The sequence below is a fragment of the Lepidochelys kempii genome, chromosome 8, assembly GCF_965140265.1.
Source record: "Lepidochelys kempii isolate rLepKem1 chromosome 8, rLepKem1.hap2, whole genome shotgun sequence".
NCBI lineage: Eukaryota > Metazoa > Chordata > Testudines > Cheloniidae > Lepidochelys > Lepidochelys kempii.
Genome location: NC_133263.1, coordinates 98,501,035 through 98,514,654, shown reverse-complemented (window position 1 = coordinate 98,514,654; position 13,620 = coordinate 98,501,035). Strand labels below are relative to the sequence as shown.

Here is a 13,620-nt window from a genome sequence, read left to right as displayed (position 1 = left end):
GACTAGAACTTCTTTGGCTTATGTTTGCTTGACTTGCATTTCTTAGTGTTGCAAGAGTGTCCTGGAGCAGATTGTCCACATTCTTGCATGACTCACTTGGCTTCCTATTTAAACACTTGAATTTTTCTGGATACCCTATTGAAGTTCACCTGACAACACACCAGATGATAAGTTCTGAGCACAAGACTGTGGACAGAAGGCTGCTCCTGAAGTTCTAAATGCTGCCCATTTGCGCTATATAGTTCAGGAAGAAACTCTGAACATTTTGGAGACCTGCCTCAGAGTTGCCTTAGGTCATGACGTGACCTATGTAACAACTCTGATTCTATATCTAGAGTCACTAAATGGCAAGAGAATCCTTTCATGAAAACTAATGGAACCCCCTCTCATGTGACAAGGTGCTATATTTTACTTCATCACTTTTCTGAAAATGGCCACTCTCTAAATTCCTCCCTCACCCCTTTCCTTTGCCACTCCTGTTCATCCCATTGTTCGCCAAACCTAGCTTAACCTTGCGCCTGTGCCACTGAGCAACTCTGACGGTATGTTCAGGGACCAGGCAGACTTCCTACACCACAAATTACAACTGAACTGCTGCCTTAACTCATAAGTCTACCCCACCCCTTATCTCATCTCCACTATTTACATGCTCTAGTAGCCCTGCCCTAGACAACCTGACATTTGACCCTGCCTCTAACTACCATCCCATTTCCATTCTCCTTTCAAGTTTCTTAAACATGCTCTCTCACTCACCACCTTGATTTCCTCTCCTCCAATTCCCTATTAGCACACTGCAATTTGGCTTTCACTCCTTTCCCTCCACCAGGACTGTTCTCATCAAAAGATAACCCTACTGCCATTGAAGTCCATGGGCCTCTTCTCCATTCTCACACTTCTTGATTTATGCACTGGCTCAGAAACAGCTCATCACTCCTCCTTCACAGGACACTGCCCACCTCTCTTTTTCCCCCCCGTTCTTCCCCTACCGCTCCAATTTTTCCTTCAGCATCTCCTTTATTTGCTCATCTTCCTCCCTCTCTAACTTTCCATCTGTCTTCTTCAAGGCTGTCTCTTGAATCAGTTCTTTGCCCCATAAATTTTATTTCTAGGTAACTTTATCAGCTCTCACAGCTTCATCTATTCACTTCCCCCTTTCTGTTCAGTCTTGCATCTCTGACATTGCATCGTGGGATGTTCTGCCATCAAGTTAAGATCAGTAATAAGACTGAGCTCCTTAGCTATTCTCATAATTCTTCATCACAGTTTTGTCAGCCAGACTCACAAGCACTTGTAATACACTACAGTCCCCCTTTCCCACATCCAGACTTTAAAATACATGGTTAATGCATCAAACTGAGTATTTTTTACCTCTATAAAATGCATAGGAGTTTCCTCCTGCTGTATAAGTGGTGAAGCAAACAGACATTTACTTTCAAGACAGGAGACATGAGGTCATGACAACATCCTATCACAGTATCTATTTTTAATTGCACGAAATAATCAATGTAAAGGTTTCTGATTACCTTGGTTGGATACATGAAACAGCTGTCTATTGGTTTTTTTTGGGGGGGTGATACCATTTGGCAAAAACCTTAAAATGCTTTATGTAAAGTTTAATTAAGAAAGGCCACTTTATTTTACTCTATTTCATTTTCAAAATGTGCTATCCTATCCTCAGTCTCTTAAAAACCCCAACAACCACCAACAGTCCTGTATTGTAATAGCTCCATTTTGCATTTTTTTCCTGCTTTTGTGGACATGGAGAATCCAGATCAGTAGCTGCCTCACAGACTCACTACAAATGTGCAATTATTCTATAGAAGGAAAATTGTTAAGTACTTAATTTTTTTAATTAACTTCTTTAAAATCTTCCCAAAATCTTATTTTCATAATGACCTACCTGGCTTTACTAAGAAAAACCACAATATTATTCCAATTCTGTGGCATCTATAAGAGGAAGGTATCAATATAACCAGCAACAGCGAAAAGTTAAGGGGGAAAAAAAATAAAAAAAAAAAAGACCATGCCTCATGAATGGGAAAACCTCCCTGACAACATCACTGCGCCACTACCTTAGCATCCTTCAAATTCCTCCTTATGACTAACCTCTCCTACAATATTTATAGAGTACTACCAGATCACAACCCCTACGCAGGCAGTGAGCCAACATCTCTGCTTAATACACATTGATTTGCTTACTTTTCTGATACCTTGCCTGCCTGCCCACTGCCATGTTTGTCTCATTTACACATTGAGTCTTGCTACAACATAGATTGTGACACCTGGGACAGAGACTGTCTTTTTACTAGTGTCTGGACAACATCAAGACTGGAGGGAAAGGTGGGGGGGAAGAGGAGTGGAGAGGGAGAGTAGGGCGAGCTGATTCTTGATCCAGTAGGCACTACTGTAATACAAATAAATGGCAGCAGCAAAAAAACTGCAGTGCCAAAATTAAGCCATTAAAAAAATAGCTTATTTGAAGAAAGTGGTTTACCTCCCATTTCTTTCACGGGTACTAACTAAATCCTTGAAAATTCTTATATCTACAAGTTGTCTTTTTTTTAAAAGGTTACCTTTAATTTTTGTATACATACAAAGTTACACTTGGATCTAATCAACAAGTACTTAATTCTCCTATGAATTATGTATTTAACGGGGGAAAAAAGTCACATATTCAATTCAAGTTTTGCTTAGACAGTACCAACAAGTATATGAACTTGTGCTACAAAATCATTTTCTTAGACATACTTACCACTAAATCCCAGTTATTTTGTTCAAGTAACGTAATAGCTTCATCAATATTTTCAATGCCGGTACATGCCTAAAAGGAAAAAAAAAAAGCATTAAATGGAGGGGGAAAAAATGTTGATTTAATCAGAATTCAGATCAATATTAATTCTTTAAAAGTTAAGTAGCACAGCCAAAGCCAAAGCATGGGTCTCTGAAGCCTAGAACCATGTGATGATAGGAGAAAAAAAGGACAGTTTATGTCAGAGGCTAGCATGCTAGTGTAGGATTTGGGAAACCTGGGTTCAAGCCCATGTTCAACTACAGCCTTCCTCTGTGACCCAGCACAAATCACTTAGCCTGTCTGTGCTTCAGTCACCCATGTTAAAGATGGGGATAATAGTACTTCCTTATGGCACAGGACTGTTCTGGGGAGACATACTTTAAGGACTGAGATACTCAGATACTACCATAATTCAAGTAATATACAAGAACCTAAGATGGAGAGTTCTGCCATATCAAGTCTAAACATTTTTAAAATTTTTAGTAAAAACAAGAACAAAAATAAAATAATAATAATTCCTTCCTAATCTCTGATCACAAAAACTGACTAACACTCCTTTAGCATATTCAAAAATATGTCCAATTGAATGTATAAGGTTTAAGTACTTCATTATAGGTAATATCCATGTTGCTCTGTCCCTACACCATACCTTTCTTGAACCACACAATTTGTCTAATGAACCTACAGTGCTGGGATTTCTTATTATAGCAGAATCTTTGGGGTTGTCATTACAGTGAAGCCTTCACTTGGAGAAGATTATAGATTTGCCAGTGAGGCTAGAGAGAATTCTTTTACTTGTGGTTGGGAGTTGGAGGCGGGAGGGCAGGAGAAAGAAAAACATAGCGTTACAAATATCTCCATTTGTATAACCTTGACAGTTAAGAGTAAATATTTTTTAATTGATGGTAATAAATTCACAGTGAAATGGTACTGTAGATTTTAGCTCAAACTCCCAATTCAAAGCAGGAGGTCTGTTCTATTTACAATCCACATGCAGCATGCCACTTGCTTTTAGATAGAGTACCTACATTTTCCTCAACTGTTCAACTTCCAACAGGTAGGGCATAACTCTCAGCTTTGCCACTGAGAAATCACTTCTCATAGATTGCCAAATAACTGATTAATTCATTATTTAACGCAGTCTATCATACAAGTGTTACATGGGGAGAAGTGTGAAAGATTTGGTACCCAATTATTTCTTTCTGGAATGAATCTCTTTACCACAATCCAGCACAAGTCAGTTTTGCCTCTCTTTCTACATACATGTATTAGCAGGAGTGTTGTAAGCAAGACATGAGAAGTAATTCTTCCACTCTACTCTGTGCTGATTAGGCCTCAGCTGGAATATTGTGTCCAGTTCCGGGTGCCACATTTCAAGAAGGATGAGGACAAATTGGAGAAAGTCCAGAGAAGAGCAACAAAAATTATTAAAGGTCTAGAAAACATGACCTATGAGGAAGATTGAAAAATTTGGGTTTGTTTAGTCTGGAAAAGAGAAGGCTGAGAGGGGACATAACAGTTTTCAAGTACACAAAAGGTTGTTACAAGGAGGAGGGAGAAAAATTGTTGTCCTTAACCTCTGAGGATAGGACAAGAAGCAACGGGCTTAAATTGCAGCAAGGGAGGTTTAGGCTGGACATTAGGAAAAACTTCCTAACCACCCTGAGAGTTAAGCACTGGAATAAATTGCCTAGGGAGGTTGTGGAATCTCCATCGTTGGAGACTTTTAAGAGCAGGTTAGACAAACACCTTAAAATAAAGGGACCTGATTTTTCTGAGATGTTAAGCACTCACAACTCCCACTAGTCAAAGTCAGGCCCAATATTATCACTTCTAAAATACGACAGTAGAACCTCAGAGTTACAAACACCTTGGAAATGGAGGTTGTTCGTAACTCTGAAATGTTCATAACTCTGAACAAAATGTTATGGTTGTTCTTTCAAAAGTTTACTGAACATTGACTTAATACAGCTTTGAAACTTTACTATGAAGAAAAAATGCTGCTTTCCTTTTTTTTTTTTTTAGTAGTTTATGTTTAACATAGTACTCTACTGTATTTGCTTTTTTGTTTGTTTGTCTCTGCTGCTGCTGCCTTATCTGGTTCCAAATGAATTATGTGGTTGACCGGTCAATTCGTAACTCTGAGATTTACAGTAGAATTTCAGAGTTATAAACACCAATCACTTCGAAAAATGGTCTAAATCCCAAGAAAGAAGTCGTCCTTGGTAGTTCTATCACAAGAGAGCACAAAATTTGTTTACTTGCCTTTTCCAGTTGAAATTACAGTAATTAAGACAAATACCTCAATAAAAAAAGTGTGATTTTTTTTAAGATATTCATGCTTCTATACTGAAATCACACCACTTAAGACTATTTAAAAATCAAACTAGTCACTGTTCAGATACTCAAAGTTAGGTGTAAAACCTGCCCAGACAAATACAACCTAAAATCATCAAGATACTTTATAGTAGCCCAGGGAAGAATCAAGTGCTAATGATAATTATTTACATTAAAAAGTGACTAACTTCTGTTTTCTCAGCACCTTATAAATCACATGTTGCTAAATTCCATTGAAGTTCAGTTCTATTCTATCACTTTTGAAGTCTCTTTCCATTCTGGGATTCTGCCTCTGAGTCATTTAACTACAATATCAAATTTGGTCAGCTTACAAGTAAAAAGGTGATTTTTTTTTTTTTAAAAATGTCAATCCTGCAATCTCCAGGTGACATCTGAAAGTCAAGTTGTGTTCTGACTCACGTCTCCATCAGCACTACAGATTCTTCAAGTCCAATGTTGCTCTTTGATTTAGGATACAGTTGTCACACGAGTAACTGAAGTCTGAGTTTATCATGCAGTTGAAACTTAATTTCTTAACAGTTCTGTTGATATACCATTCAGAATAGAATCCTACTCATTTTCTCATAGTGATGTTTAGCCTATAAAGGTAACAGGAGTACACCAGGAAGTAATAAACAATCACTAAAATGAACAAATGTAACTCTGAATACACAAAGGAAGCAAAATCTGTCAAACAACATAGGGGCATCTTTACATAGGGCAGTTGTGCACATTGAAATGCCCTGCTTGCATGATGCAAATCCTTAAAGCACAGTAACTAACAGAGTTTCAAGGTGTAGTAAGTTCACTACGTACTGAGTTAGTGCTGACTAGCACTCATGCACACAATGCTCTTTCACACTATTTTGACAGTCCTCCAACTTCTATTCCACACTTTACGTCCCATCATGACCAATCCATCTGTTTACCTGTGTGTTCTCCACTGTACCAGGGCCAAGTTGACTGGATGTAGCACCCCATTTAACTGCTGGCATGCAGCCAGGACTGGTCAATTTGCTCCGGAATTTGAATATTTTGGCATTATAGTGGTATTAATATAGCTGTGTTACACCATAGCGTATGCATCTGCTTGGAGCCAAGTAGAGATCCTTGATCTCATCATCTCAGGAGATGCAACGGTGCAGGTAGTGCTTACCAGCAAGCACTGAAAGATGCATTCACATCCATCGCTAAGTAGATGGCCATGAGGCTCACAGCTGGGATGCTATGCAGTGCCGCATCAAGAGCAAAGAGCTCAGAAACCTTCATAGGAAGGTCAGGGATGAAAACCAAGCCTCCAGCAGCATGCAGCTATAATTTGAGGCAGGTAGTGCTTTGCAGCCTATAACCTTGTCATGAGACAGCACCATCTACACTTCAACCTGCCAAATGCACACTCCACTGTCATCCTACAACTGCTCAGGCAATAAACAGCTCCTTTCTTCTATCCAAGTGCCCTGTAGATGGCTTCAAACAGCCAAGGAAGCAGAGGATAGGATGGATCTCCCAGACTGACAGGCGTGACATGCATCCGACGAAGAGGGTATTCACCCACGAAAGCTTATACTCTGATACGTCTGTTAGTCTATAAGGTGCCACAGGGCTCTGTCACTTTTACAGATCCAGACTAACACAGCTACCCCTCTGATACTTAACACCATTAATGTCCATAGTGATCCTGGAGCAAATCTTTCAGAATTCATTAAGGCAAGCAGCTATGAATATCAAAAGTCCTAACATTGTGGACATTTCCAGACCCCTCTACATTTATGTATGTTACCCTGCCAATCAGGCCATGATGCATCATGGAGAAAAATCCCGTTCTGTTTATAAACTCTGAGGCCTTGAGTGCAAGGGGCACATGCATCCCATCAACTGCCCCAAAACAATTTGGGAACCCCATTTGTGCAACACAATCAATAACCTCCTTCCAGGCTTTATGACATGGTGCATCAGTACCTTTTTCATAACAGTATACACCTGTATCACAAATGGCCCTGGTCAGTCAATTCACCCATGCCAAGTTAAATAGCTACTAACCAATGAGTCGGAAGTGGCCTCCGGATGGTGATGGTAACCTGTTTCTGAACAGTTTTAGGAACTCATATGTTGCTATGGTGCCTCTACAGCTTCGGGGTGGGCTCTGCACTGATCTGTGGGAAAGCTGCCTTTGTCAGCCTAAAATTCTGGTGTCACTACTGGTCACCACCCCAGGCCTTACAGAACAATCTTTTCCCAGCCATTGCTTCTTTCTCAAGCCCAGAAATGGCACTGCACTGTGTGAAGCTACTCCAAGGAAAGTTTGTGCAGGAGCACTTGCTCAATATCCTCCTCCTCTCCCTGCTCCTGCTGGCACAGCCATGGTTGCAGGAAGTGCTTGGTTGCACAGTGGCTGAAATCCAAAACCAAAGCCACTCACTGTAGAGAACTCAAACAACACCTCCCTACCAATGGTTTCTGCATATTCACAATCGTCAGCATCACTGTGGAAGCATTGCTTTCTCCGCACTGGCTGGCAGCAGTTTGAAAATGGCAGTTTCCTCTCAAATTGGCAGTAACATTAAACAGCAGGAGTGGAATCATGGGAGTTTTGGAGTTTGACCCCCCCCGTCCCAGAATTCCGTTGTCTTTCAGTGCATATCCCACTATGTGTCATGAGAAAAATCTCAGAATGCACAAGCCCAGCCGCAAAGCAAAGGACAGTGGAATACCCACCCAGAATGCCACACACTTACTTCACACAAAGTCCCTTTTGCGTGTACACAATTATACAAATTGAAACAGGAAACAGCTGTCTGTGTGTATGCTACCACGGCAGTTTATCTACTGCAGACAAGCGCACTACAGTTCAGTGCATATTAAAGCCCCTATGTAGACAAGATCAAAGTCACTTTTCAAAGTAGAACCTCACTTTTGGAAGTTTTAAGATTGAGTTTTCACCATCTCTAATAGCAACACAGCATTTTTGAAGGGCCGTAACTTAAATACTGATGTAACAATGAAACAGGTAGTTTTGTTTAACTTCTGATTTAGACTTACACCAAGTGAGAGACTTCAGAACCGCTCCCCAGCTGAACAGAGTCTGTGAGATTACTAATCCCCAGTTTGGTTCTGTCAGAGGTTCCCCTGGAAAGCTTTTCCTCCACCTGCCACCGTTCATCTATTACCCAAGTTCCCATTTAGCACTGTAGGTGTGTGTGGCACTTTACAAGGAAACAAAAGCATTAACCATGACCAGACAATCTTACATTGTACAGGACATGATAATGCAGGGCCAGATGAAAATATATATCATAGGGAAGAATAATTAAATAAAGAGATGCATAACATTGGGAGTCTATTTCTTTATTTGGTTAATGTGATGGTAGTCAGGGTCATTGTTGGAGAGATTGTGGAAATAGGTAGGCTTGGGTGGACAGGAAGTTATGCAGCATACAGCATCAGAAAGGACAATTCAGGAATAAGCAGAAGGGCAGGAGAAAACTGATGGGTGCTTGTGTGATGATACAAAAAAAAAGAGTACGGTTGCGGTCTTGAGTTAAATCACTTAGAAGTTGGTCTGCCAAAATAGATAAAAAGTCATTCTGTACCTCCTTTGACCTTGAGTACCACCAAATACAATGCTCCCACTGACTAACTGTCAAGATGAGGCATGGAAAAAAGACCATCTCTGAGATAACTGGGGACTAGCCTCTTCATAGATCAGGACCAGGATCATGAAGGATTTGACATAGGTAAGCCCCTTCGTTTTCAGTTTAAACTGATTTTTTCTGAAAAATTCCCAGGTTTTACAAAAAATATTATTCAGTATTTTCTGATGTTCACCCAACTTTTGTATCATTCAAATATATAAAAAATAACTTGTTTTATTAGGTAAATACAATACATTGCATGAAATATATGCATTATGATAAGACATTAGTCGGTGTGTATATGCAAAGCCGCCTGTTGAAGTGAGGCTATGTATTAGTCTAGACCAGGGGTGGCCAACCTGCGGCTCTGGAGCCACATGTGTCTAGGCACCGACTCTGGGGCTGGAGCTACAGACACCAACTCTCCAGTGTGCCAGGGGGTGCTCACTGCTCAACCCCTGGCTCTGCCACAGGCCTTGCCCCTACTCCACCCCTTCCCGCTCTCTCCCCTGAGCCTGCCGTGCCCTCACTCCTCCCCCCAGAGCCTCCTGCATGCCATGAAACAGCTGACTGGGAGGTGTGGGGAGGGAGGGGTAGGCGCTGACCAGAGGGGCTGCCGGTGGGTGGGAGGTACTGGGAGCGGGTTGGGGGAGCTGCTGACATATTACTGTGGCTCTTTGGCAATGTACATTGGTAAATTCTGGCTCCTTCTCAGGCTCAGGTTGGCGACCCCAGGTCTAGAAGATACACACAACAACAACAAAAAACAAACAAACAGACACGCACGCAAGCTCTGAAGTGCGTGCGCATCTGAATGTACTGATAAAACTGACGCACACCACATACGTATTTCAAGCTGTTAGGAGATAATGGTTTAAAGATCTGATGCACTAAAATGGGAAGAAAATGAAACTCTGTATCAGAATACATTTCAGAACACAAGTAAGTATTCAAAAGTTCTTAAAAAAATGGAGAAAAAGATTAAGTTGAACGTATGCACTGCAAATGGTGTGGCCAATTATTAAACAGAACTATTAGCCTATAAATATTTACAAAGTCTACAACAGTAAACTGTTTATTCAAATGAAAAGTTTTATTTGGGGATTAGAGATGTACTGTTTTCTTAAACTCAGAGGTGGTGTGTTCTGAGTGCTGTTTTAGTTCTGCAGAAAACTACATTGATTAACATAATTCAAAGCATTAATCTACTGAATACTTCCCCTCCCCGTCTTTCTGTCCACCAAAATAAACCCAAAAAAAAAATTAATAGTTTTTTTGCACTGATTTTCACCCGTTTTTGTTGTTGTGGTAATAAACACTGATAAATTCACAGAAAAAAAATTTTTAACGGAAAATGAAGCACCCTAGACATAAAACAGAAGTCAGAGAACTCCACCGTGTAGCACTACAGTGTGCTCTCTCCCTCTCCTGTTTGATCTATTTAGAAAGTTGTTCACTTTGTTATTAGCCATTGCAGTTTCTATGTGAACTCTGCTGTCAAACCCAGGTAGGGCATGTTGTGGTAACCAGTCTGGAGGTGGAAAAAATGCAAATGAATGTGGCTAAATCTGCATTCAAAAGAAAGGGCAGTTTTCAACTAGCAATAAAATGAAAGGCATTTCTGGCCACAGCTGCTATCAGGATCTCTACTCCGGAGGGGATTCTGCATGACTGCGCACCCACAGAAAACGCCCCCCCCCCCGAATTCCTGTGCTTCCCTGCAGAAAACGGCAGGGAAGCAAAGGGAAAATGCGTGGAGCAGGACAACCATGGGCGCAATTTGGGTTGGGGATTACACCCTCCAAACAGAGATGAGGCATGGGGGGCACACGGAGTTACATTACACTGCCCCCCTCCCATTTCTGGAAGCGCAGAGCTGCCCAACTGAAGGAGGCTGTCTGGGCTCTTCTGACTCTGCAGCTGTATTCCGCCTCCTGGGTCCTAGTGCCAGCCGCGCTCCCCTTCTGCATGCGGGAAGCCCTCTTTTCTGTGCAACAGTGAGTGCCTGTGGTGGGGCTGGGAGTAAGGAGGGGTATGGAAGGAACTGGGGTGGAATAGGGCAGGGGAGAGGAGAATGTGGGAGTGAGGGGAGGGGGGATGGAGAAGAAGAGGGGATAGGGGAATCGCAGGGGGAAGCAGGAGCCCAGCATGAGGCATCCCCACAGCAGCAACTGGGGCTCCCCCGTTAAGCATGCCCATTGAACCCTCACCCTGACAAGCCCTACCCCCTACACCACCTGGATCCCTCTGATGAGCCCCACACAACCAGACCCCCATCACACTGATCCCCAACCAGCTGCACCTAGATCTGCACCCCATAAATCCCCACTCAGCCCCACACACCCAGCCAGATCCCCCCCCCGCTGAGACCCATCTCCCCACAATAATAGCCCCCCGAATGCCAACCACCTTCACCTGGATCCCCTAAAGAGTCCCATTGGCCCTGCACCCAGAACCCCCCCAATGAGCCTCTGTGCATCCAGATCTCCCACTGAGCCGCCCACACCGATTGCCCCACACAGAAACCTCTCACCCCCACCTGGATCCCCCACACACACACACACTAAGCCCCTCCACACTTGGATCCTGCTGGGCTGAGCCTGCCCACCCACACCTGGTGCACGGCCCCGGGGAGTTTCTGGGGCAGGCGCAGCCCTTGCATTGTGTCAGGGTCAGGTACAGCCTCACTGCCGAGTCCCTTTGAGGTGGGTGTTCAGGGTGATCTCCCACTCAATGCAGCCTGTTGCCTGTACTCCCCACTGCCATGCTGGAGCACATGTATTTATTGACAAATAAAATTTGAAGAATTTTAAAATACTGTGCACGTAATTTTTTGGCACAGAATTCCCTCAGGAGCAGGTATCCAGAGCAGCAATGAATCCAACAGACACCCTTAAGGGTGTGGTCATAATTCCTGCCAAATGCTCAGCAGATTTTCCTCTCCCTAGCAAAATCATCTTAACCAGAATACGCTTAAGCCAACTTCCTTCCATCCTGACTCGGATTTCCTTCAGACACTTGGAACCCAGTGCTGTCTGTGCTAGATGAGACAAGGAAGAAGAGCTGTGTACACTCTACATGTTTTTAGCAGTATAACCGTGGCATTTCACAATCTAACTTCTAGACTTACATAAACGTTGACTAAGAGGCAACAGGGCTAAGCCCTGCAAGACTCCAAAGAGAAGACTGCTTGGGAAAGAGAAGAATCTGTCCACCTTTGGGATCCAGCAGTGGGGAATGAATGAAGTCAGCTTTAATACAGCTCCATCCGCTGATGCAAGATCTTGTTGGTGAGCCAGCAGCATTTCATGTTACAAGTGTCAGAAATCGCTGATAATTTAAACAGAATCTTGGGCGGAGGGAGGATGTCTTGCCACGGCCACCATTCATCAATGCAACCAATGTCTCATTGCTATAATCAGGTCGAAGTGGAAGTGGTTAAAAACAGTGGTAGAAACCAAAAGTCTACTCACCCCAGCTTTCTCAATAAGCTTGCCCCTGAAGAAGAGATTAGTAAGTAAGCAAGCAAGCAGCAGTTAAGAGACCAAAACATCAAAAAGGCTTCTTGATCACGGTCCAGTGCGCCATAAAGGCTGGTAGAATTCCCTGACTAAGGGTGGTATTATTGGTCTTGGTCAAGCAGCAAGCTCTCACTAAACAAGAGGGACATGGCTTTTATTTCACAGATGGTTTCCCTGAAATGCAAACTAATAAATACAGAGTCTAGGGGCACAGAGTATATCAGTTTGAATCATGAACACCAGATTTCGGTTCTTCACCGGACTTTTCATCTCCAGTAGGTTAGCAATATGGTGTGCTTTAGGATCCTAGCACTATACAGATGACTAAACATGAGCACTTGTTCACAGGATCCATGTACTAATGAGCCCCTAATGTACAATCACATGCTAATCACAATCACATGCTAACAAATCCCCTGCAAAATTCAGCAGACTGGAGGGTTCCAATGATTCAATCTGGTTCTATATGCCAATGATAAATCCAAGCTATATCTTCAAGTATTCTCTATTTATTGTATTTAGATAAATGGCAATCCCACACTCCCTGATGCTGGTAATATTTCTGACTTCCCTATATTTCCTTTGGGCCAACCAGGAGGCTAGCCTCCTGAAGAACAGGCCCACATGGCAAACTGATCCCTGTTGTAAAAAAAAGAGCACATCATTTTCACATGACCTTTGGTAGCAATGAGTCTGTGGCAAATGTAAGTCAGCTGGCTGTGTATCGTACAATGCTTCTACTGCCAGAAACTTGTGGTCCCTCATTCCAGAGAATTATTTCTGCACCTTCCTGAGGTGAGCTGACAGGAACACATCTATCTTTGGCTCCTCTAGGACAGAGGCTATCCAGCAAAAGGTGACATTCTTCACACTCCATAAACCTTCACTTATGGATTGCCAGCTCAGTCAATTCACTGTAGTTTAGCAAGAAAAGGCTTGCTTTTATTTGTTGTCCCTATTGCCATCCTCCCTTATCCATTTCTACCAAACACATCCAATGCATTCCCTGTTCTCTCTCTAACGTCTGGGAAGAAAACTGCTCACTCTGAATGCCAAGTGCCTCAACTGTTCTGTGACCTGGTCTCAAACTTATCAGGAGGCAGAGATAAGGCTCTTTTCTGGGACTTTTTCCTGGGCTTGTTGTGTAATATCAACTGTCTTCTAGACAGCCTGGCCTGATGTTAATATCAGAGTCAGACAGATTCAGGAATCCAAATTGAAAAGGGCTACGCATGTGCATTACTGTCCTTGTTACTAACCCATGGTCACCAGGAGCGAGAGGAGACAACAAAAGAAAAAACAGCTGTCTCCCCAGATATACCAGATCACTGAAAATCTG

The 13,620-nt window shown here is 42.5% G+C and overlaps 1 protein-coding gene across 2 annotated transcripts in view; it reads right to left on the bottom strand.

Annotated features, from left to right (window-relative positions):
* Positions 1-13,620, bottom strand: part of FAF1 (Fas associated factor 1) — a 303,693-nt gene that overhangs the window by 267,527 nt on the left and 22,546 nt on the right. For both annotated transcript variants that reach the window (XM_073357756.1, XM_073357758.1), the window contains exon 2: positions 2,753-2,821. In XM_073357756.1, the coding sequence (XP_073213857.1) occupies positions 2,753-2,821 (69 nt within the window). The remainder of the gene's footprint in view (positions 1-2,752; positions 2,822-13,620) is intronic.